The sequence below is a fragment of the Plutella xylostella genome, chromosome 15 (genome assembly GCF_932276165.1).
Source record: "Plutella xylostella chromosome 15, ilPluXylo3.1, whole genome shotgun sequence".
Lineage (NCBI taxonomy): Eukaryota > Metazoa > Arthropoda > Insecta > Lepidoptera > Plutellidae > Plutella > Plutella xylostella.
In genome coordinates this window covers 7,729,346-7,753,894 of record NC_063995.1, presented here as the reverse complement: position 1 = coordinate 7,753,894, position 24,549 = coordinate 7,729,346, and the positions used below count along the sequence as shown (strand labels likewise).

Genomic DNA, 24,549 nt, shown 5'->3' with positions numbered 1-24,549 from the left:
AGATTACACGAGTTTGTCAGCCATTTTCAAATTGATCCTAACGGCTGCTACATAAACACGATACGACGTCTCGTCCTGAAGACATCTGCTTACCAATCACAGGTTCAAAGTGAAAGAGCACGAGATTGTAACGACGCGGCGACGTATCGTATTTGTGTGTTATTCCCTGTTTGTCTCTTATTCAAAACTACTTTATACTACCGGCTCTGCGACACACATCGGAGGTTCTTTACGTTTAAATTTTTCTACAGTCCTTGTACAACTGACCCCGTAGATACCAGCCCACCTGCAGAGAGTAAATAACTGACCTCCATCTTGGGCTTGAGGTCGATGCCGGCGAAGATGTCGTCGTCCATGTTGTGGTTGCTGGGCGCGGCGGGCGCGGGCGCCGCGGGGTGCGAGCTAGCTGGCTCCGTCGGAGATACTAGGTCACCTGCAGGGAATGGACCAATTTGGAGAATGATATTTTTTTGTATTCCACTCTCAAATATTTCTTATTTATATTGTGACAGTAAAAGTGGAAACTTTAATTAAATATCTGATTTGTAGTTGTATACAGTAATTCGTTACTTGAATAAGTATTGTTTTAGATAGAGGGAGAAGAACTCACCATCACATATTAACCGCTGGAATCCCTTGAAATCAGACACAAACTAAAACGCGATATCGCGAATTCGTGACGCAAAAGGTAATCAAAATTTACCCCTCAAATTCATAGACCGTTTTGTTAATTTACAACAAGGTTAAAATTTAGGAGGAGGACACACGAGTTTCGACTCTTAGGGCGACTTGCATAACAAATTTAATCAAAATTAAATAGTTTGTCTCTTGCTCTGACAGTATAGTGTCAGAACAAGAGGTCATAGATTTAACTTTGATTTATTTTGTTGCGCAAGCCAACCTTAATTTACGTCAGTCAAAAAGTTGAAATTCGTATATGAAAATTCTTAAATCTATTTTAAATTGTCAAACAGGTCTATGTATTCGGGGGATAATCTACATCTACACAGTGACGATATTAAGCACTGAGCTTACCTCTAGATATGAGCGTGCACATGTAGGCGTCATGCGAGAACACGTCCCGGCGGATGAGCTCGCCGAACAGGTGCACGAGGTTGGCGAACTGCGTGCGGTTGCCCGGCGGCGCGTTGGGGCTCTCGTCTGAAAGTGTATGTGTTAGTTTAGATCGACACTTTTATTGCCACAATCTTGGGTAAGCTTAAAATGGCGACTATCTATGAAAAAATATATATAAGATGATCCACGTAAGGGTGCTTGAAAGGAGCCTCCTCAGGTGACGTATTCGTCGTTGCGGCAACGAACGAATAGCGGCCGAGCTAAAGCATGCACCAATGGCGTCTCGGGGATTTGATACATTACATCGTTGTCACCATAACACTACATAAGTTGCACAGGATCGAAGGGTGTGGAAGAAAAAGGGATAGGCCTTTGCCCGGCAGTAAGAAAATATAATTTAACGGTCTTATTCATAAAAAGTTACGGGAGACCTATAGGCCTGCTATAAGCAAATGTCAAAAAAACTTTATTCATAAACGATCAATAGCGCTAAAGAACTCTCCAACTGATTCGTAAAACCTTGATATGCTAAAGTTGGCTGGACCCTACTATACACCTTCCGTAAACCTCCTATTGTACAAAAACATGGCGGCCGGTCAACAGCTGTTCTGCTTTATTGACGATTTGACATTTGTTGTGAGTTAATATTGGTTAATATTTGCTGAAAATAAGTTGCCATGGTAACGTAAAAATTTAATTATTTTTTTTTGTGGGTTTTGGCTTGGCCACTGCGCCTTTAAGCCAAGGTAAACTTTTTTAAGTGCCGCGCCGTGGCTAACATAGATAATAGAAATTGATAAATGAATGAAAGTTTTCGCTATTTTTGTTTATGGTTTCGTCAGACCGGCAACTTAATAGGGTAAATGTCAAAATGTTTGGTCTGTGAAATCTATTAGCATCACTATAGTTATTGAAGGTTTACGGAACGATTATGAATAGAGATTTTTACGAAACCTCAAATAGGCTTAAAGTGTTCCGTAGCTATTGAGCTCAGTAAACCTACTTTAAGGTTTTTTTATGAATAAGACCGTAACAATTTAAAAAATCACAACGTTAGAAGTAACTGAACGTACCCAGTACGGGCGCGTCGTTGTCGAGGAAGCGCAGCAGAAGGTTCTGGAAGATGGGCGGCCCGCTGTAGCCCGTGCCCGAGCTCACCGACTCCTTGTCGTCAGAACCTGGGAGGTAAATGCATTATTGTTTCAGTCCGAGATCCGTGAGTGATTCGTTGTTGTCAATGTAAGGAAAAGGAGCTAGTTGAGGTAGCTAGCCATTCAGTCTCCTAGTTAATGAGGGTGCCATGCTGCAGTTATGGCGACATCTAGTGGTAGTAAATGCCACATTTAAACTAGCGAATAGCGAGGACAAAATAGTGCCTAGCTGCGCATGTCACATTTGTGAACGAATAATAAGAGAGGATTTGGAGCGCAACAGACCAATAGCGGCCGAGCGGCATAGCGCGCACCAATCACCTCCCGGAGATTATTCACGTTCCATTCCAATTACCTATGGCGTGGTGGTCGTGCTGCAGCAACTGCTGGCGGCGGTCCAGCAGCGCGGCGCACGCCATGGCGCGGTGCTCGCCCCAGCGCGCCGAGCACACCGCCCACTCGCACAGAACCGCTACCACGGCGTACGAACATGGCCACTCCTGGGGGGAAAGATACAGTTTTTAGTTACGCTTTGGGATTCAGTAAATAGGCGACAGAATGGGTGCCGCGAAATGGACGAAGATCTTCACGAAATGGGATGAATCGTAGATAGATAATTCATTATTGCACACAAACACGGAAATTACAAAAAGAAATACAGAACATAGACGGTATAATTCGCGGCCACATTACTAGCTAGCTAAATAGGCAACCGGATGCCCAGAAACGAACAACGGCGGCGAGGTTGACCTGGAGATATTACGTAAAACCCGAAATGACATCAGTTGGTTACAGATCTGTGGATTAAGTAAGGGATAAGACCTTTGTCCAGCAGTGTATTCAACGAAAAAAGAAAAGGCATGTTATATGAAAACAAGCCAATTAACCAATACGGTTATTTATCATGACACTTACCACAGCGAAAAGTACTTACCGGATCCTTGGTATCGACCACATTGTCCTTAGTAGGCGGGGTGCAGTTAGCGAATACTTCTTTGTACAACGTGTCCAGGTTGTTATTGGGGTCCACTCGGTCGAAGCAGTGGCGGTCCAGCGCTTCTAGGACAGCTAGCACGCGGGCTGGGAAAATAAATAACTTACTTTAGTAGAGAAGATAAACATTATTCTTGATTATTTCTAAATAAAACAGTTTTTGGTTATAAACTTTACACATGCTTTGGAAGACTGTTGAAATGTAATTTGGTTGTTCTGTGAAATGTCTAACACCAATCTGCATGTAAAACAATATGTTACCTTGTGAGCTAGTCTGCCATTTGTCGGTGCACCACTTGCTCTCGGCTATCTTGCTCCTGGTTGCAATCTCTTGTTCCGCTTCATATACCTGAAACATACATATTGCTTTATTCCTATCTATTGAATGGAAGGAACCTGACACCATTACTATTTACTTCTTAACCTTTCCTATGCCGAACAGCCGCGCACACATGTAACTGCCGTCTGCCGGCGCTTTTTGACAGCAGAGAGCGCCCGCGCGGGAATCACGTTTATATGAATATTAGGGTATTATTGTTTGGTACTCAATAATGTATTGATTGTAATTTATTGTCAGATAGCTAATGAACGTGTTACAATTAATTTTATTGATTATAATTGTTTAATTTGATTTCTGTAAGCCATTGATTACAGATTTTTACTTGAAACTGCACCCATCACAGAAAAATACGTCTTTTTCAATATAATTTTAGTTTCAATCCAAGATTTTTTATATGTATTACCTGAAGAGATTATACAGCTATCAACTGATATCAATAAAATATAAACTCTAGAGGAAATAGATTCATAATTTATATTTTGAAAACTGATTATAATTTGCTTTATTTCAAAAGACTCCATTTTCTGTACATGTGCATGTGTGCGTGACAAGAGCTTGCTCCAGTGCGCCGTGTGACAGATCTGTCCCAAATCAAGGGTGTTCACTTTTGATGAAATAAAACAAGAATGATATTTTTTTTATAATGTTTCGTATTTTAGCATACTAAATTATAAAAACTAAAACGTAAGTTACTTACTGAATCAAATTTACTTTTTTGTTAACCTACTTTCAACAAATATGATACTATAAATATATACATATATTTATTTATATAAATAGGACAGGTAATCACCCTCTCAGACTCATCTATACACCGATAGCATTCTAAAGAGCCTATTCTTCACGTTCAGTAGAGCAAAGATCCTAAAAAATAAAACACGCTGTATAACAACCCAACGCACTTCGTGTACATACACGAGCGGCGGCCATTTTGTTTGCGTATGTGTGTGTGTGAATTTTACATGCACCTTGATAAATATTGATATTCCCTAATATTTTGGCTATTTATTGAAAAAACCGATATAAATATGTATTATCAATAAAATTATCTTTATGAATGAAATAAATTATTTATTGATGTTTTTACGTAACAGACTAGAAAACGGTTTACAAAGTTACGCACCCTTCAGGCAATAATACGGTACAATTTTAGATCGATAAAAACTCGATTTTTTGTAATTTTTTATAATATTGATTTATCACTATACCTTCAAAATTGAATAAATAACAAGAAAACATAATATTTACTTTCCTTATGACGTTTTTTCGATACGATATCACTATTTTATTACCAACAGTCGCGAGTACAAGGACTGTTCAAGGTACTAAAATTTGAATTTCGCGCTACTAGCAAACAAGTGAAGTTTTTGACTCAATGAATGTTGTCGATTGTTGTTTCATTCATATAGAATAAATAACAGGTGATTTCATACTCTATTTCGTGGTAATTAATAACTAAAATCACAAAAATCGCGATGAAGTGCTCTTGGGACAGATCTGTCACTAGGCAGACAAGGGGGGCTGGGACAGATCTGGCACACGGCATTCTAGAGGTTAAGGATCTTTATGGCATGACAAAGATATAACCAAAGTTTGAGCGCAGAGTACCGTGGCGGACGCTTATATCCAGAGCAGTAGGCGCGGGGCAGTAGGCCTGCAGGGCGTCCCACGCTACACACTCACCATGCGGCGGTGCAGCTCGGTGCTGGCGGAGTCCATGAGCGGGATGGGCAGCGCGGACGGCGGCAGCGGCAGCAGGTCTAGCGGGGAGCCTGCAGGGCGTCCCACGCTACAAACTCACCATGCGGCGGTGCTGCTCGGTGCTGGCGGAGTCCATGTGCGGCATGGGCAGCGCGGACGGCGGCAGCGGCAGCAGGTCCAGCGGGGAGCCTGCAGGGCGTTCCACGCTACACACTCACCATGCGGCGGTGCAGCTCGGTGCTGGCGGAGTCCATGTGCGGCATGGGCAGCGCGGACGGCGGCAGCGGCAGCAGATCCAGCGGGGAGCCCTGCAGCGCGGACCCGCAGCCCGACCACACCATCGCCGACGGGCATTCTATGCTGATTATCTGGGAAAATAACACATAGGTTAATATATTGCAGATCCGTAATGCATTTAAAATGTTTAAAGTAAATATAGTCGGTCACATTCGACACACGACAAATTTACGATCACCGTCGTCAGCGTCGCCTTCTGCTCGTGTGTCACCTACACGCTATGTGTCACCTACACTACAAGTAGACAACACACCTGCAGTATGGTCCCGAGCTGCATGATGACGTCGCGGTGGTACGGACAGTTGAGGATCTCCCCGAAGCCGGCCTGCACCGGGTGCAGCGCCGCCGCGATCACCGCCGTCAGCGTGGCTTTCTGCTCGCGGGGGGACAGCCCGCTCTCCTCTTTCACTTGCACCTGGATACATAGATGATAGGACTGTAAGTTTTGCGTTTTTAGATAGGTTAAAAAGCACTCAACAAAATGTCAGTTGCTGATACGTCCCTGATGTTTTGTTATTTATTTGGGAAGTAAAACTGTTGATGATTCTTAAATTAAGCAAGCTGAAGTAGCAGAGGAGCCGGTCATTTGATGAAGAAGGTTGTGTGATATAGGGCTGTGGTGCACCTTGGCAAAACTAAAACATTTGATAAAAAATTACAACTCCATGGCAAAATGCCCTTTACCAATTGATGACATAATTATCATAATGCTCGTTTAAGGCCTCCTTCAAAGAAACCGAGAAAGATAAAATTAATACTTATATTGTTGATGTTACCTCAGGCGGCTGGTGCGGGTTGGGCGTGCCGACGGGGTTGGGCGTGAGCGAGTGCGCGGGGTTGGGCGTGCCCTGCGCCTGCTCCGCCGGGGTCGTGGACCGCTTGATGTTGGCCACGTTGGGCTTCACGTCGCCGGCGTCCGGCATCGGAGACATCGGGACGCCGTTGGTTTCTGGAGGGAAGCGTAGGCTAGCTTTATTATGTGAATACAAAGGATAGTAGGTACAGGTTGCATTTATAATTAATTCTGTTAGGACAAAGTATACAAATAATTGAATTGGCCATGCTAACTTTCTGAACAAGAAAGGAATGCTTATAACCGTTTCGAGGAATATGCTTTCTGTACAATTTCTAGTTATCAAATTTTAAATTAAGTCTCTATTTTTTAAATTATTCAATAAAAACTAATAACCTTCATTTGACCTTACCATTACATTTTTTTTGGGATTCATGCACATAATGCATTTGCCAATTAACAAAGTACACTGTGGCATTTGTCTACAAAAAAATGTTAACGTCAAAAGCAAACGTCTAAATCGTGTATTTATCTTTGCCATTTGTTACAGAGAGAAGTAGAAAAATTGATTTAATTTATAGAAATGGCAAAGTAGAAGGAAAGAGAAGGCCTGGAAGGAGGAAATTGACCTGGCTGTGCACTATTTAAAAGAGTGGACCGATGTGAAAACCGTGGAAGAAATATTTAAACTACACTCGCGAGCAACCAAATCGACTCAAGCCTTCACGGCGCACATATACATTGATTTTCCTAAAACGATAAATGGTAAATATAAAAGTGATATGTCATTCGAAAGCTGAAGAATTAGGCTTTCAATTAAGATCAATACCATAAAAAAAAACTAAGCGCAGATTTAATGACGCATTTTAATTGCCCGTCAGTGTTAATTACCTCATTAGGAATCCACGCCTTGCGCTACCTGATCCCGCTATAAAACCTTTCCACATCCGGTGTACCTTATCAGTCGCTTGTTGCAAGTTGACCGGTACACATCTCGTTGCATTGTATTCCTTGTTTTCGCAAACCCATGGATACCACACCAGAAGAAGCTGCTCAAGTTGTTGCCTTGCTGCAACAAGGGTTAAGTCAGCGAGCAGTCGCTGCCCAGCTCCACTTGAGCCAGTCTGCTGTATCCCGAGTATACAGACGGTTCCAAGAGACTGGTGCCTTCAATCGAAGACCAAGAACGGGCCGCCACCGCTGCACTTCAGAGAGAGACGACCGCTTCATTGTCTCAACCTCGCTGCGCAATCGACACCTTACGGGCGTTGGTGTGCAGCAAGAACTGAGACGTGTACGACAAGTGGCTGTCAGCGAGTGGACAGTGAGAAGACGCTTGAAGGAAGCCAACTTGACACCAAAAAGACCTGCATCAGGCCCCAAATTGACTGCAGGCCACCGACAAGCGCGTCTTCAGTTTGCTCGAGAGCATCTCGATTGGAGCATTGCGCAATGGCGGTCGGTCCTGTTTACTGATGAGTGCAGAGTGTGTCTGCATGGCAGTGACAGGAGAGGCCGGGTCTACCGGCGTCCGGGGGAACGATTTGCCCAATGTTGTTTCGCTGAAACAGTAGCATATGGCGGCGGTTCCTGCATGATGTGGGCTGGTATTTCTCTAGAGGGAAAAACCGCACTTGTTTTCGTGCCTGGAGGCGGCCGAGGAGGCGGGTTAACAGCTGATCGGTACATCACCGACATTCTACTCGGTCATGTTGTGCCCTATGCAGAATTTGTCGGTGAAGACTTCGTGCTAATGCACGACAATGCCCGCTGCCACACGGCACGAGTCAGTCGGCAGTTTCTGAGAGAGAAGGAATTGCGCACGATGGACTGGCCTGCGCTCAGTCCTGACCTGAATCCCATCGAACACTTATGGGACGAGCTCAAAAGAAGAGTTCGGGCCAGGAATCCAGTCCCTGCAAGCGTGGACGAGCTGAAGACAGCTTTATTAGAGGAGTGGGACGGCATTCCTCAGGAAACTGTCAAAAAGTTGATAAGGTCTATGAGAAACAGGCTGCAGGCTGTAATTAGGGCAAGAGGGGGCAATACAAAGTATTGATTTAAATAAATAAATTTTTATCTTAACATTTTTTGTTTAATTTGTATAATACGATACCCATACCCTTTTTTCCTAAATTCCCGTTTTTCCTACAATTGCGTTCAGACATCATTTATTTCAAAAATGATGAATGGATTTCAATAATAATGATATCAAATTAAAGCTGACATCTTAAGCTTTTAAATGACATATCATTTTTATTATTTCTATTCATAATTTTACTTGTATTAATGTATGTTTGCGCCGTCAAGGCTTGAGTCGATTTGGTTGCTCGCGAGTGTAGTAAAGAATAGAGAGCGCTGCAAAGAGAGTTCCAATGGTGGAAAGCGTGGAAAGGCACTACAAGAAGAAGATTTATCTTTTCTACCTTGTTTTGAAACTCTACTACGAATAAATAATAAACGAGTGGATACTACGATGGCAACAAGAGAGGCTCATTTCGAAAATGCTGCCTCTCGAAATTTGCCTCGAGCTTAACCCCTCGGCTGTCGACCAACCTTTATAAGGTGGGCAATAAATAGTCCACATATTATGTCCCGCCATCTCTAAAGGTGTTACTGGTCTGCTGTACCTATTTAAGTGAACGATATTGCCTATGTGAACTACATTTATCTTGCTTTAACCTCAACTAAGTGTAAAAAAAACGACAAGGATGGCATATAACCTGTCGGCTGTTAAATTGGCTCCCAACCGACCTTTATATCCTTATAAAACCCGGTGCTCGATTCGCCTCATTGAGGCACGTATTGAAAAAATATTAAATAATACAATTAAGATCAACGAAGCGTATTGTTTTAATTTATTGGTGTAATATAATTAATATTTTGTACTAGTTTTCCTGTACCTCCTGTAGGTTGGCTGGTAGAAAATGCTCTTAGCATTAAGCCCTCATTTTGTACATTTATTTCTTATATTTGTGCAATGTATGGAAATATCGCCGCGAGTACTAAACAACTCTGGAAACAGTGTTAAAAAAATGTTGTGATGATCGGATAATTCTGTATAATGGCATATGTGTATCGTTTTTGAAGGAGCATACTTTGAAGGTGATAAAATAAATTTGGATGAATAACAAACATTTTTTGTTTTATTGACCCAGTCCCGATACTTTTTACACAGAGTAGTCCATTCTATTCTATTCTATTCTATTCTCTGTGGGGGTGTAAGTACCTGCACCTGGCTCTCTCGAGTGGAACCTTTGTGCATATCCCCAAGGTCTAAACTGCCTTCCTAAGCTTGGACCATTTCCCACCACGCTTGTCCACTGCGGGTTGGTGGGTTCACATATCTAGATGTGCTAAATCTAGATATGCAGGTTTCCTCACGATGTTTTCCTTCACCGTAAGAGCGATGGTATACATTGTACTTAAGTTAAAAGAACTCATTGGTACATGTCAGCGCCGGGATCGAACCCGCATCTCTTGCGTGAGAAGCGGGCGCTTACCCGACTGAGCTACCACCGCTCCGACACACAGAGTAGTACTTAATCTTCTTTCTCGTAATATTATCTAAATAAATAATATATTAAGTAAGTATGAAGTAAATATACAAACTGTGGTATTTTTCTCCTACATCCCGGAAATGGCCGCCGACAGGTTAACAATGTTACAGGGGTATTATCGTGACAGTTCTGACATTGCGAAAAAGAGACGCTTAGCTACATTAAGCGTAAGAAAGAAACGTTAAGCTGTAAATGTTTTTTGTCCTTTTTGCTGTGGCGCCTGTTTACGTCAGTTCTCTTTGCCAAACAATGAAACAAATGAAAAATCTTTGCCAAACAAAGGCTGACAGTTACAACAAAATTTTCTAAATGCTATTTATTTTTGATTTGCTAGTGATTTGTGGGTGTTTATTAAGTTTATTAGACTATTATCATCACTTAACGAGTGTGTGACATGGGTGGGTGGATTTTGTTCGGTTGTATAGAGCATATTGAACGAAAACACGATGGAATGATGGATGAGATATATTTTCACATGTAAGTAGATACTATCAAGTTTAACAAGCTTACATTCATCATAGTACTATCTATTGGCTCGATTTTAATATAAAACGATACTAATTTTAATACTGTAAGGTCTTTTAGTATCAGTTTTAAGTAAAAATTACTAAGTACCATATCATAACAAATCACATGGTGTTGCAAGTTATTGAAAATTTATTTTACCCACAAATATTATAGTATGCAAAGAAAATACTAGAAATTGTAACGGACTCGGGTTGGGTTTACAAATGGGGCGCACGAATTCGGTTTTTGTGAAGATTGTATTTTGTAGAAGTCATTCTCCTCTTTCAAATGAGGTGCCTCTCATTGTGAGGAAACGTTCGTTTCGTTTTTTTCTTCTATGTGTGATTTCTTCTGTATAATATAAAGTTTATTGTATTGATACGAAATGCGTGTTTCCTTTAAAAAAAACCCCATCACATATTTGGCCCACGATTATAATGCTCATGCTCATCCATTTATCTCTGCTTCATAGGTTTCCGACAGAAAAAAAAATATCAAGAAAATGGATAGACATTACCGGTCGCACAAATTGGGAACCAAAGAAACATACAAAAATTGTGTTCGGCACATTTTGAAGAGGATTGTTTCGATTGGACGAAGACAATGAATCATACAATCCACTCAGTTTGTGTATATTAAATAATTATATTGAAATCAAATAAGTATGAGTAAAGTTTTTTTTCTTATATCGTCGGTTGACAGGAAAAACTCACTAAGGCTGATTTTTCAATATTCAGATAAATGTTATCTGGGTAATACAAACATTGAGAAACATTGAGACGCAACAGCATCAAAATTATTTCCCAGCAAAACTTTTATCTGGCTATTGAAAAATTAGCCTTTAGTGTCTTTTTCCTATCAACCGACGATATACTCAAGTTTTGTTTTTGTTATTATGATAAGTTAAATTTCCCCATATTTAGGTTTAATTTTTTTGTCGGCAACATCTATGGTTTGAGTGAGAAAGAGAATAGTGCACACGGCGATTGCTAGTCTAGAGGTAGTAGGTCTATGCAATGTTATGATTTTAGAGTTAGATGACAATGACATTCTACCTCACTGACGTTAAGTAACATTTTTGCTTTTTTTGTAGCGCAGGCAAGGATAAATCCTATAATGCATTTATGTGAAGTTACATACATTCAGCCGGCCAAATTTTAAATAAATATTAAAAATAGTTGTAATGAATAAAATACAAAAATAACGAAATTAGTTTCTTAAAATGGTCTATATTTACAAAATAAATTATAAAAAATACATATCATAGATTGGTAGCATGGCCAATTGTCCATAGGCTATAAAAAATTGTTCAAGATGAATAAATCTCCTTGCTGAAAATACCATTGGCCGTTTATAGAGACATAAAAGCATAACTAACCTCATTGCTTCTCAGTCTTGTTAAACACAAAAAAAAAAAAAAAAAAAACACGCTCTCACGCCTTGTACTAATGTAGGTACTCCCTTGCGGGGTAGGCAGAGGTGCAATGCTGCACCCACTTTTCGCCAGAGTGTATGTTAGTCCCAATGTAATAGGGGGCGGGCCTATTGCCATTTTACGGGCACATCCAAGACCCGAGAACAAATATCTGTATTTAAACAAATATCTGCCCCAGCCGGGAATCGAACCCGGGACCATCGGCTCAGTAGTCAGGGTCACTAACCACTACGCCATTCGGTTAAACACAACCCATGGTTAATCGTGTGAAGTGATATAATACAGCACGGTGCAAATAGCCATCGCTTCTTAGCGACTGTGCCGAATCACTGGCCATTCATAAAGAAAAAATAAACTATGTATTTTAATACTTTTTAAAAACTATTAACAAACCTCCTTGTCTCTCCGTCTTGTTGAACACGGCGGGCTGGTTGAGCGCGCGCAGCGTGGTGTCGGACAGCACGGAGCAGATGGCGGCCGCCTTCTTGGCGCACGTGGTGGCGAGCCGCCGGGACAGGTTCTCGCAGCACACGAACTCCGACATGTGCTGGAGCGCCAGCGGGAGGAATAGTCTGGGGAAGACAGATACATTTTCCAGCGCCGTCAGAAAAAACATAAAGGCTTTGTCAAACAGAAAGCGTTAGCGCTAGTAACGCGTCCTGTTTGATGAAGCCCTGACTTCTGATTAAAAGCGTTTTCTAAAACGTTACAGGGAAATGTAAATTTTAAAACCCTCTTTCGTCGAGTCTTGTTAAGTTATAGTTGTGTAAAGGTTATGACTGCTGACTTGATAACAAACAAAACACTCAAATCGAGGTGTTGGAACCGCATCTATTAAATGCGGCGAATGGTGTAGTGGTTAGTGGCCCTGACTGCTATGCCGAAGGTCCCGGGTTCGATTCCCGGCTGGGGCAGATATTTGTTTAAAGACAGATATATTTTGTTCTCGGGTCTTGGGTGTTGGTATTTATATTTACTATGTATCTATCTATGTATTTGTGTACATTATATCAGCTGTCCGATATCCATAACACAGGCTCTGCCTAGCTTGGGGTCGGATGGCCGTGTGTGAGATGTCCCCACATATTATTATTATTATATATTAATGACTTCGTACTTTAAGAGAAGCTATAATTTTTATGAACTATAATTATTGAGTATTTTGAACTTTTGAAAAAAGCAAATATTAGATTGCATATTTCAGCCACTATTAACATTACACTAACCTCAACAGCGGATCATCGCTCGACCGCTTGTCCAGCAGCTCCTGCACCCACGTGAGGAAGTCGTGTCTGTCCAGCAGCCCCTCATCAAGCAGGTACTTGGCGAGTCGGCAGCAGTACTGCCACAGCCGCAGCGCGTGGCGCCAGTCCGACGCGCTGTCGCCGTGGCCGGGGGTCGAGCCGCCTAGAGCTGGGAAGAGAAGCAGGGCAATGTGGTTGGGAGAAGAATATGAGGTTATTGCTGGAAGTGTATTCTAGGGCAGATGTTGTTTCTTACGCCTTATGCTTAATAGCGGAAGCGGTGTAGTAATATGTGGGGACTGGGGACAATATGTAAGACTAGGATTAGTCATAAACCCTTCCTTCATTGGAAGGAGACCCGTGCCCCAGCAGTGGGGATGTGATGGGTCGTGATGATGATATGTAAGATGTGTAATCCTCTGTTATATGGGCTTTAAGCTATTGCTACAACTTTCTATACATATACAAGAATCTATCAAAGGATGTCAACAATAATAATTCTTCCTCAACAGACAAGAAACATTATCTCTTTATACCAGAAGTCGGAAGCTAGAATAAAGGGACTTACTGCTGGAGTTTCCTGGAGAGTGCATGGAGGGCGGCACGGTGCTGGTGGGCGTGGAGCCTCCGGGCGGGTTCCCGGACGAGTTGTGGCCTGGTGTGCCTGGACCTACATAGAAACATAAATTTGAATAAGCATATCATATAGGCATCAGATAATAATCGATGTACACACGCTTCTTCCAAGGAGCCTAAAAACACTGTTTATTCCACGGTAGGATAAGGTTATGGTACGAACAGTTGAAGAGCTAACTTAGTTATACGGTACACCTTATTTCCCTTTAAATTAGCTGTGCAATATAACTCTTTGCCAAACTTCGGCATCTATCACGGTTGTACAAATGTCTTAAATGTAAATACAGTTGTTTGTGGTTCTATTACCTGACTGAGAGGGAGGTGTCTTGTCGGGCACGTTGCCGGAGGCTGCATTCTGGTAGTACTCCGCCAACTTGGGGATCTGATCTTTCAGGAACTTGATCAGTGTTGTGGTCCATTCTGTAAGAAACAGTGCAGTGTTTAAATTATTGAAAACTCACACTTAATTATTTAACATATTGTCAGAAGCCCTACTATTTTTTAAGAACTTTATTATACAAGCTCAAGACATTCTTCCAGAGGGATAAGAACACAAGAATATACGATAAAAAATCATAAAATGGATCCCATAAAACGAATGCTATGTGAATGAACCATATCATATAAATAATCTAAATCACAATACCAGTAGTAGGATCAGGCAGCTGCCTCTTCTTGATCTTGGCCTCGGAGACGGCGACCGTGTAGGCGGAGCTCAGCTTGATGAACCAGGCGGCGCGCGGCATGGCCACCTGGTACTCCGTCAGCGTGATGAAGATCTCCTCCTTCTTGTTGAAGTTGGGTGCTTTCTTCGCCAGCTGGGATAGTGGCTTGCTGCCTGCGAGTTTAAATGAGGTTAGTATAGGGATATGTGGCTAATTTGTAGCTTTTTTAAAGTTGATCATAATGTAAAATACAAATTAATTATAGGTTTATAGTTTTTTTAAGTAACAATTGAATACTGCACCATTGACAGGATTTAAAAAGATATAATCCAATCCCTTGGCCGCATCCGTAGTCGAGCGGGCCTCAGTGATCGTAACTGATCGCTGAGGTTAAGCAACAACTGACACGGTCAGCCATTGGATGGGTGACCAATTTCAAGTGGTGCTTTTCTGGACGCTTCCGTGCTTCGGACGGCACGTTAAGCTGTGGGTCCCGGTTGCTGCTTCGGCAGCAGTCGTTAAACCTAGTCAGAGGCCTTCGGGCGGCTTGAAAACATCTGACAGTCGGGTTGCCCACTTACCCGACAACTCTCCCAGCACAAGCTTGCTTGTGTTGGGGTCCACCAACCCGCACTTGGCCAGCGTGGTGACTAGGCCTAAACCCTTCCTTCATTCCGTCTTTGAAGATTTTTTCCGTAGTATACCGATAGCTACAACTGAGAACCTTGATTCATCTTGCGCTGAAGCTGAACGTTTGCTAAGAGGGAATGCACCGCCTTGCGATCTCGACTTTCAATTTCATGGTATAAATACACAGACCATAATTACCACTTATAAAGAATTAAATTTAAATGCTTGTAGCATTAAGTCCACCCTTTGTACACTTATTTTTATATTTGTGCAATAAAGGATTAAATAAATAAATAAATTTAAAAATGACAGAAGATTTATGGGGCATGTCCGTTAAAGTTATTAGTCATGTTATTGATATCCTAGCACCCCACTTGGCTAATCTTTTTAACAGATGCATTGAGGTCGGTGTATTCCCCGATTTGATGAAACTTAGTAAACTAATACCGCTTTTTAAATCTGGTGAGAAAAATGATCCCAATAATTTTAGGCCTGTATCAGTTTTGCCAGTACTGAGTAAAATATTTGAAAAAATTATGCTGCATCAAATGCTTTCGCACTTTAGTATTCACGGCCTTCTCCATAACCAACAGTTCGGTTTCACCAAAGGTCGATCTACAACTGACGCTGTAGCGTTGGTCAAACACATATTTAGTGCTTGGGAGGAACGTCTTGATGCTGTGGGTGTATTTTGCGATCTATCGAAAGCATTTGATTGTGTGGATCATGCCACTCTACTTATGAAACTTAAATATTATGGGCTAACTGGCAAAAGTCTTACATTATTGGAATCATACTTGAGCAACAGAACTCAACTAGTTGACATAAATGGAGTGCGTTCGGCTGGCTGTCCTGTCAGTATGGGTGTTCCCCAAGGCTCGATTTTAGGACCATTCTTGTTTCTTGTATATGTTAACGATTTACCGTTTTTGGTAGATAAATTATGTGAGATAGTACTGTTTGCTGATGATACTTCACTTATATTTAAGTTGAAGCGACAAGAAGTCAATTTTGACAATGCAAACAGTACTCTTTCCATAGTTGCTAATTGGTTCACAGTAAATAATTTAGCTCTTAACTCCAAGAAAACAAAATGTATTAAATTCACTTTGCCTAATGTAAGACAAGTAGAGACATATTTGACATTGAATAACGATAAGCTAGAGTTAGTAAATGAAACGGTATTCCTGGGTATTACAATTGACTCAAAGTTGCAATGGGGACCCCATATTGAGAGGATAGCCGGTAGATTGAGTTCTGCAGCTTATGCGGTTAGAACCATTAGACAGTTAACAGATGTAGATACAGCCAGGCTTGTGTATTTTAGTTATTTTCATAGTGTTATGTCTTACGGAATTCTATTGTGGGGACGAGCGGCTGACATTAATCAAATCTTTGTTCTGCAAAAACGAGCAATTCGAGCCATATATGTATTAGGGTCTAGAATTTCATTAAGAGATACGTTTAAGGAAATAGGTATACTAACTGTTCCATGCCAATATATCTATGAAAATATTATGTATGTTCGTAAAAACTTAAATTCATTTAGTAAAGTAGGAGCCACTCACGGTATTGAGACCAGAAACAAAAATAAGTTGCTTTTCCTCACACTCAGACTTTCGAAAACAAACACATCATTCAATCGAGTCCGTACAAAAAAGGTTCTTGCGTATACTGTCTGCTCGCTTCGGTCTCCGATGGAAGCTGCAATCTTACGAGGACCGATGTAAACATTTTAAAATTCAGCGGTTGGATGCTCGTCGTAGGCTGCATGACCTTGTGCTTCTACACAAAATTATTAATGGTGGTATATCAACCAGTTTACTATCAGAAATAAACTTTTTTGCCCCTAGGCTTACCTCCAGACACCCCTACCCATTTAGCGTACCCGTATGTAGGACTAACGTCAGTGCGAACAACTATATTATGCGAGTGTGTCAAATGTACAATCAAATATACGCTCTCAATAGAAGCGAAGTACCGGACATATTTCACAACTCACTGGGAAGTTTTAAAAATAAAATATTTAAATTTATTGATCATACTAATTAACTCATTGTTAATTATGTATAATGTTATTATAACTTAGAATATAATAATAGTTAATATATTGTATTTAGTGGTTGTGCTCTTTGCACTAACATGCTGTGTACACATTGTTTTGGTGTTACGACTAGACTAGAATTTATGTAATTTACCTTATGTTATATTGTTAATGTCTGTAATACTGTTGTGTGTGCCAAATAAAATGAAATGAAATAAATAATTCATGGGGAACTGTATACGTTTTTATAATAAATTATCAAATGAAGCAATAAACCTTACTGAGCAAAAATTTAAGAATTATGTTAAAGCTACATTATGTAGTAAAGCTTACTATAGTATAAATGATTATTTAAACGACAAAAACGCGTGGGCTTGTCCACCTCAGCTAATGCTATTGAAAAAATGAAATGGATATAGGTACTTAAGTAAAATTGTAGGTACTAGATATAAGTAAAAATTGTAATAGATTATAAGGAAAAAGTTGAAAAGATGCTTGAGGAGTTTCTTTCGCCATTTCTTTCAAAATTTTACATCGATTAAACCATTTGAATTTGAATTTGGAAGGAGACCCGTGCCCCAGCAGTGGGGACGTAATGGGTTGTGATGAAATCCAATCCCATCTCCCAGCCAGAATATACAAACCAATTACGGCACAGCACAAAGGAAACCTATATGTGATTATATAATAATATATTTAAGAGCAAAGAGTAACAATGCATACCAGCTAAGTCTTTGAACCAGGCCTCAATCTGAGGTTTGGTCCGGGCGGTCGCCGGCCAGAAGTTGTCTTTAGGGTTGACCTGCTGCCTCTTCCTGCCGCAGTCAGGGAGAGTGTTCAGCTCCTCTTTTTTCGACAGGATACCAGAGAAGAATTGGCCAATCTAAAAGTATATAAAATATATTTTGTAATGAGACAAAAATTCAACAATACTACACAGTTTTTAGTTATGTTAGTATTGTTTCATTAGTCAGTCATTACTATTATTATTCACATAATCAAGCCCTTTGTTACAATAACTCAGCAATAGGCCAAAATGGCCTAATACCAAAATGTACCATCAAAATTTGACCTAAATATACAAATGATCCATTACCAATACACTAAAACAATTCTTTAATCTAGAGCAATATTTTTGTGGTATGAAATGAATGAAACCTGTCCTACTTAACTATAAACCAGGTTAAAGGGATGAAGGTATTCATTAACTTGTACCTAAAAACACAAAGCTTTGTACAGTGTGTATCACAAATAATACACAACATTCAGCATGTTGAATATCTCTCTATTTTAATGCTACTCTTATAAAGATTTTTGAAAGTTTCATGCACTCATTCCTCACCAGGGATTTACAATGTATAATGTATTGCTTTGTTTATGTTTACAACTTTGTTTATGCTATCACAGCATAAAAGTGTAAGTATAAATAAACTGACAACCCGTAAAAAGTATAGCCTTCAAAACGAGAGCACCATTTACCTTGCTAGCTGAGTAGTTGGTGTGCCTAGCGGTACCAAATTCATCAGTGGATTGTGGCGTGGTGGAGAATCCATGTTTTACGTTCGTCGACGTAAGCTCATCCTCCTTCTGCCGTGGCTCCTGAGGATAAACGTCCGGAGGCCCCAGACGGGGCCTCTTTAGAGGCCGTTTCTCATACATAATCCCCATCCTGTCGGGATCTCCAGGCTGATCTACAAGTTACACAAGCACTCATAAAACCAATAATCGTTTCAGCAACCTCATTACCAAGGCTTCTTACATTGGCGTTATGCGACTTACCTTTCATTTAAATGTCTGTAAATTATACATTATATTAAAACTACTAATAAACTAGTAGTTAGCGTAAAATAGAATTGGAAAGAACAATAATGCGAAGAGAAAATTAAGTATAAAACTGTAAAAGCTAAGCTAAATAAAGTCTAAACAATTTGTGACGTTTGAGTTTGGTAATTTGGTTCGTTATGTTGGCTATACTGTTATTTATTTCATTCACTTGCGTTCCAAAATCAATCGTTCATTTCATTCAATTAACCGATTTTTTTAATATGGTCACACATGAAATGAAATAGCCAATCGCAGAGCTCTATGTAGTATGTTCAAAAATCTACAGACATAGCTCTCAAATTATGTCTATCTCTTTTTATCATTTGAATTATTCTACATGCGATAGAGACCACAAAGATACGTTCATGTTGTGTTGTACTGTCACTGTCCTGTCGGTTCTACCTTTTTTGGCATAAAATTTATTTGCCTAATCTCGTATTGCATAGTAACGTTTGGTCAAAGTCTCGTTACGCCGAAAATCGTATGGCATAAATCTCGTTTAGTAAAAAGTTATTTCGCATAACATTGTTTAGCCTAATAATGGTATGGCCAAATCTTGAATAGCCTAATAATGCTATGGCATAGGTTTATTATACCCCATTTACACTCTCGCCTCGGCCCTCGCCTCCTCGCTCGCCTCGTCACTCGTGCGGAGGCGCGAATGTAAACACCCATTCGCGTGCGACGCGAGTGGGTGTTTACACTCTCGTGCAGAGTTCAGTTGTCTTTGAGCTAGCAACGATGGAGGACATCGAAGTTTTAGCCGCAACAATAAAGAATTTATGTATGATCACCGATTACTTCGCCGTTTATGGACCGATTTTGAAAATTCTTTTTTTTATGTATTTGGTTGAGATCCCATGTGGTCCCATTTTTTTCAAATTTTGATTCTACCTCCAAGGGTGGGTAAAGGGTTAAAAACAGGCTATGAATTTCCATTTTGGGTACCTATTAACCGATTGTAGTTAATGAAATTTAGAAAGTACATAGGTACTTACCTATATTTTTAACATAAAAAAAATATGATGGTGACCTTGAGCTGATCTGATGATGGAAACGGAAGATAGTCAAGGGAACTCCTCAACGGTAGGTATATAGCAACTACTTCGTGTTTACTACTGACTAGTAGGACTTATAGGTATCATTTGCTTCTTAATTTTGATTGTCAATTATTGTAAACTAGCTGTCCCCGCGCGCTTCGCTTCGCCTTAAAAAGTTTTCCCGTGGGAATTCCGGGATAAAAAGTAGCCTATGTTCTTTCCCAGGGTCTAGACCGTATGTATACCAAATTTCATTCAAATCCGTTCAGTAGTTTTGGCGTGAAAGCGTAACAGACAGACAGACAGACAGACAGACACAGTTACTTTCGCATTTATAATATTAGTTAGGATAAACTAAGTATAAATAAGTAATAAAATAAAACAATGATAAAAAAACGACTTCAAAAAACCACTAAAACGTAAGAAATAATTTAAGGTTTAGACATGGTTTAGACCTATTCTATGTGACAGTACTAATATATCTAAGCAGGTAAGTACTTGCTTTTATTTCTTACGTTTTAGTGTTTTTTTATTATTATTATTTTATTGAAATATTTACTTCTATGAAATTAAATGTTTCGTCTTGCGACCAATCCATTATACAACTGAGGAAAAAACACAACGTTATAATTATACGACGACGAACACAACCTGCGCGGCACGATGTAGAAGCCAGAATGAAGCGGACGCGAGAGTGTAATACCCCATTTACACTCTCGCCTCGGGCCTCGCCTCCTCGCTCGCCTCGATACCCCATTTACACTCTCGCACGAGTGGCGAGGCGAGCGAGGAGGCGAGGGGCGAGGCGCGAGTGTGAACAGACGCTCGTGGCTCGCCTCGCCACTCGCGGCGCTCGCGTCCGGAGCGGTTTTTGGGGCACGAGTCAAAGGAGCTCGCGTCGAGCTCGCGTCGCACGCGAGCGGGTGTTTACACTCTCGCGTCCGCTTCATTCTGGCTTCTACATCGTGCCGCGCAGGTTGTGTTCGTCGTCGTATAATTATAACGTAGTGTTTTTTCCTCAGTTGTATAATGGATTGGTCGCAAGACGAAACATTTAATTTCATATAAGTAAATATTTCAATAAAATAATAATAATAAAAGAACACTAGAACGTAAGAAATAAAAGCAGTACTTACCTGCTTAGATATATTAGTACTGTCACATAGAATAGGTCTAAACCATGTCTAAACCTTAAATTATTTCTTACGTTTTAGTGATTTTTTGAAGTCGTTTTTTTATCATTATTTTATTTTATTACTTATTTATACTTACATAGTTTATTTGCAATATTTGACAATCAAAATTATTAAGCAAATGATACCTATAAGTCCTACTAGTCAGTAGTAAACACGAAGTATTTGCTATATACCTACCGTTGAGGAGTTCCCTTGACTACCTTCCATTTTCATCATCAGCTCAAGGTCACCATCATATTTTTTTTAATGTTAAAAATATAGGTAAGTACCTATGTACTTTCTAAATTTCATTAACTACAATCGGTTAATAGGTACCCAAAATGGAAATTCATAGCCTGTTTTTAACCCTTTACCCACCCTTGAAGGTGGAATCAAAATTTGAAAAAAAATGGGACCACATGGGATCTCAACCCAATACATAAAAAAAAGAATTTTCAATATCGGTCCATAAACGGCGAAGTAATCGGTGATCATACATAAATTCTTTATTGCTGCGGCTAAAACTTCGACGTCCTCCATCGTTGCTAGCTCAAAGACAACTGAACTCGGCACGAGAGTGTAAACACCCACTCGCGTCACACGCAAGTGGGTGTTTACATTCGCGCCTCCGCACGAGTGACGAGGCGAGCGAGGAGGCGAGGGCCGAGGCGCGAATGTAAACACCCACTCGCGTGTGACGCGAGTGGGTGTTTACACTCTCGTGCAGAGTTCAGTTGTCTTTGAGCTAGCAACGATGGAGGACGTCGAAGTTTTAGCCGCAACAATAAAGAATTTATGTATGATCACCGATTACTTCGCCGTTTATGGACCGATTTTGAAAATTCTTTTTTTTATGTATTGGGTTGAGATCCCATGTGGTCCTATTTTTTTCAAATTTTGATTCCACCTCCAAGGGTTGGTAAAGGGTTAAAAACAGGCTATGAATTTCCATTTTGGGTACCTATTAACCGATTGTAGTTAATGAAATTTTAGAAAGTACATAGGTACTTACCTATATTTTTAACATTAAAAAAAATATGATGGTGACCTTGAGCTGATCTGATGATGGAAACGGAAGGTAGTCAAGGGAACTCCTCAACGGTAGGTATGGTATATAGCAACTACTTCGTGTTTACTACTGACTAGTAGGACTTATAGGTATCATTTGCTTCTTAATTTTGATTGTCAATTATTGCAAATAAACTAAGTATAAATAAGTAATAAAATAAAATAATGATAAAAAAACGACTTCAAAAAACCACTAAAACGTAAGAAATCATTTAAGGTTTAGACATGGTTTAGACCTATTCTATGTGACAGTACTAATATATCTAAGCAGGTAAGTACTGCTTTTATTTCTTACGTTTTAGTGTTTTTTTATTATTATTATTTTATTGAAATATTTACTTATATGAAATTAAATGTTTCGTCTTGCGACCAATCCATTATACAACTGAGGAAAAAACACTACGTTATAATTATACGACGACGAACACAACCTGCGCGGCACGATGTAGAAGCCAGAATGAAGCTGACGCGAGAGTGTAAACACCCGCTCGCGTGCGACGCGAGCTCGACGCGAGCTCCTTTGACTCGTGCCCCAAAAACCGCTCCGGACGCGAGCGCCGCGAGTGGCGAGGCGAGCGAGGAGGCGAGCCACGAGCGTCTGTTCACACTCGCGCCTCGCCCCTCGCCTTGTCGCTCGCCTCGCCACTCGTGCGAGAGTGTAAATGGGGTATCAAATAAAACCATAGTAAGCATTCTTCTGGGGTTTCGGTATTTCTTATGCCATCGCATCGCATCGCACCTACTAATAGATAATCCCCGCCACCAATACGAGATGTGGGCTGGCCGCTCTACCTGTTGCTGTTACTCATTTAAGTACTGACTCAAGCTGTGAAAAAAAAATTAAAGAGGGAAAGAGGGTGGTTAGCGGACCAACGTTAATATTCTTGGATAACTCGCTCATTATTTATCACACACACACACACACATACACGTTCAAATTCGTTATACCCCATTTACACTCTCGCACGAGTGGCGAGGCGAGCGACAAGGCGAGGGGCGAGGCGCGAGTGTGAACAGACGCTCGTGGCTCGCCTCCTCGCTCGCCTCGCCACTCGCGGCGCTCGCGTCCGGAGCGGTTTTTGGGGCACGAGTCAAAGGAGCTCGCGTCGAGCTCGCGTCGCATACCCCATTTACACTCTCGCCTCGGCCCTCGCCTCCTCGCTCGCCTCGTCACTCGTGCGGAGGCGCGAATGTAAACACCCACTCGCGTGCGACGCGAGTGGGTGTTTACACTCTCGTGCAGAGTTCAGTTGTCTTTGAGCTAGCAACGATGGAGGACGTCGAAGTTTTAGCCGCAACAATAAAGAATTTATGTATGATCACCGATTACTTCGCCGTTTATGGACCGATTTTGAAAATTCTTTTTTTTTTGTATTGGGTTGAGATCCCATTTTTTTCAAATTTTGATTCCACCTCCAAGGGTGGGTAAAGGGTTAAAAACAGGCTATGAATTTCCATTTTGGGTACCTATTAACCGATTGTAGTTAATGAAATTTTAGAAAGTACATAGGTACTTACCTATATTTTTAACATTAAAAAAAATATGATGGTGACCTTGAGCTGATCTGATGATGGAAACGGAAGGTAGTCAAGGGAACTCCTCAACGGTAGGTATGGTATATAGCAACTACTTCGTGTTTACTACTGACTAGTAGGACTTATAGGTATCATTTGCTTCTTAATTTTGATTGTCAATTATTGCAAATAAACTAAGTATAAATAAGTAATAAAATAAAATAATGATAAAAAAACGACTTCAAAAAACCACTAAAACGTAAGAAATAATTTAAGATTTAGACATGGTTTAGACCTATTCTATGTGACAGTACTAATATATCTAAGCAGGTAAGTACTGCTTTTATTTCTTACGTTTTAGTGTTTTTTTATTATTATTATTTTATTGAAATATTTACTTATATGAAATTAAATGTTTCGTCTTGCGACCAATCCATTATACAACTGAGGAAAAAACACTACGCTATAATTATACGACGACGAACACAACCTGCGCGCCACGATGTAGAAGCCAGAATGAAGCGGACGCGAGAGTGTAAACACCCGCTCGCGTGCGAAGCGAGCTCGACGCGAGCTCCTTTGACTCGTGCCCCAAAAACCGCTCCGGACGCGAGCGCCGCGAGTGGCGAGGCGAGCGAGGAGGCGAGCCACGAGCGTCTGTTCACACTCGCGCCTCGCCCCTCGCCTCCTCGCTCGCCTCGCCACTCGTGCGAGAGTGTAAATGGGGTATTAGGTTTATACAAAGTAATAATATTCGTTTGGCTTTAACTTTGACGGAGCGTCTCCCTACATAGCGCAAACTGGTGCCTTGTATTGTTTCCGCTGTTTGGAAAACGCTCCGCTCCGCTTCGCTG

General features: G+C 40.7%; 1 protein-coding gene across 4 annotated transcripts in view; it reads right to left on the bottom strand.

Moving 5' to 3' along the window:
* Positions 1–19,029, bottom strand: part of LOC105392424 (mediator of RNA polymerase II transcription subunit 12) — a 46,105-nt gene extending 27,076 nt beyond the window's left edge. For all 4 annotated transcript variants that reach the window (XM_048625723.1, XM_048625724.1, XM_048625725.1 and 1 more), the window contains exons 1-17: positions 18,853–19,029; positions 18,553–18,764; positions 17,797–17,956; positions 14,381–14,572; positions 14,041–14,154; positions 13,667–13,768; positions 13,081–13,267; positions 12,248–12,426; positions 6,336–6,508; positions 5,813–5,974; positions 5,481–5,630; positions 3,483–3,570; positions 3,163–3,308; positions 2,584–2,728; positions 2,151–2,255; positions 1,036–1,161; positions 309–433 (exon numbers count right to left, since the gene is read on the bottom strand). In XM_048625723.1, the coding sequence (XP_048481680.1) occupies positions 309–433; positions 1,036–1,161; positions 2,151–2,255; positions 2,584–2,728; positions 3,163–3,308; positions 3,483–3,570; positions 5,481–5,630; positions 5,813–5,974; positions 6,336–6,508; positions 12,248–12,426; positions 13,081–13,267; positions 13,667–13,768; positions 14,041–14,154; positions 14,381–14,572; positions 17,797–17,956; positions 18,553–18,764; positions 18,853–18,859 (2,373 nt within the window). In that variant the 5' untranslated portion in view covers positions 18,860–19,029. The remainder of the gene's footprint in view (positions 1–308; positions 434–1,035; positions 1,162–2,150; positions 2,256–2,583; positions 2,729–3,162; positions 3,309–3,482; positions 3,571–5,480; positions 5,631–5,812; positions 5,975–6,335; positions 6,509–12,247; positions 12,427–13,080; positions 13,268–13,666; positions 13,769–14,040; positions 14,155–14,380; positions 14,573–17,796; positions 17,957–18,552; positions 18,765–18,852) is intronic.
* Positions 19,030–24,549: the final 5,520 nt, after the last annotated feature.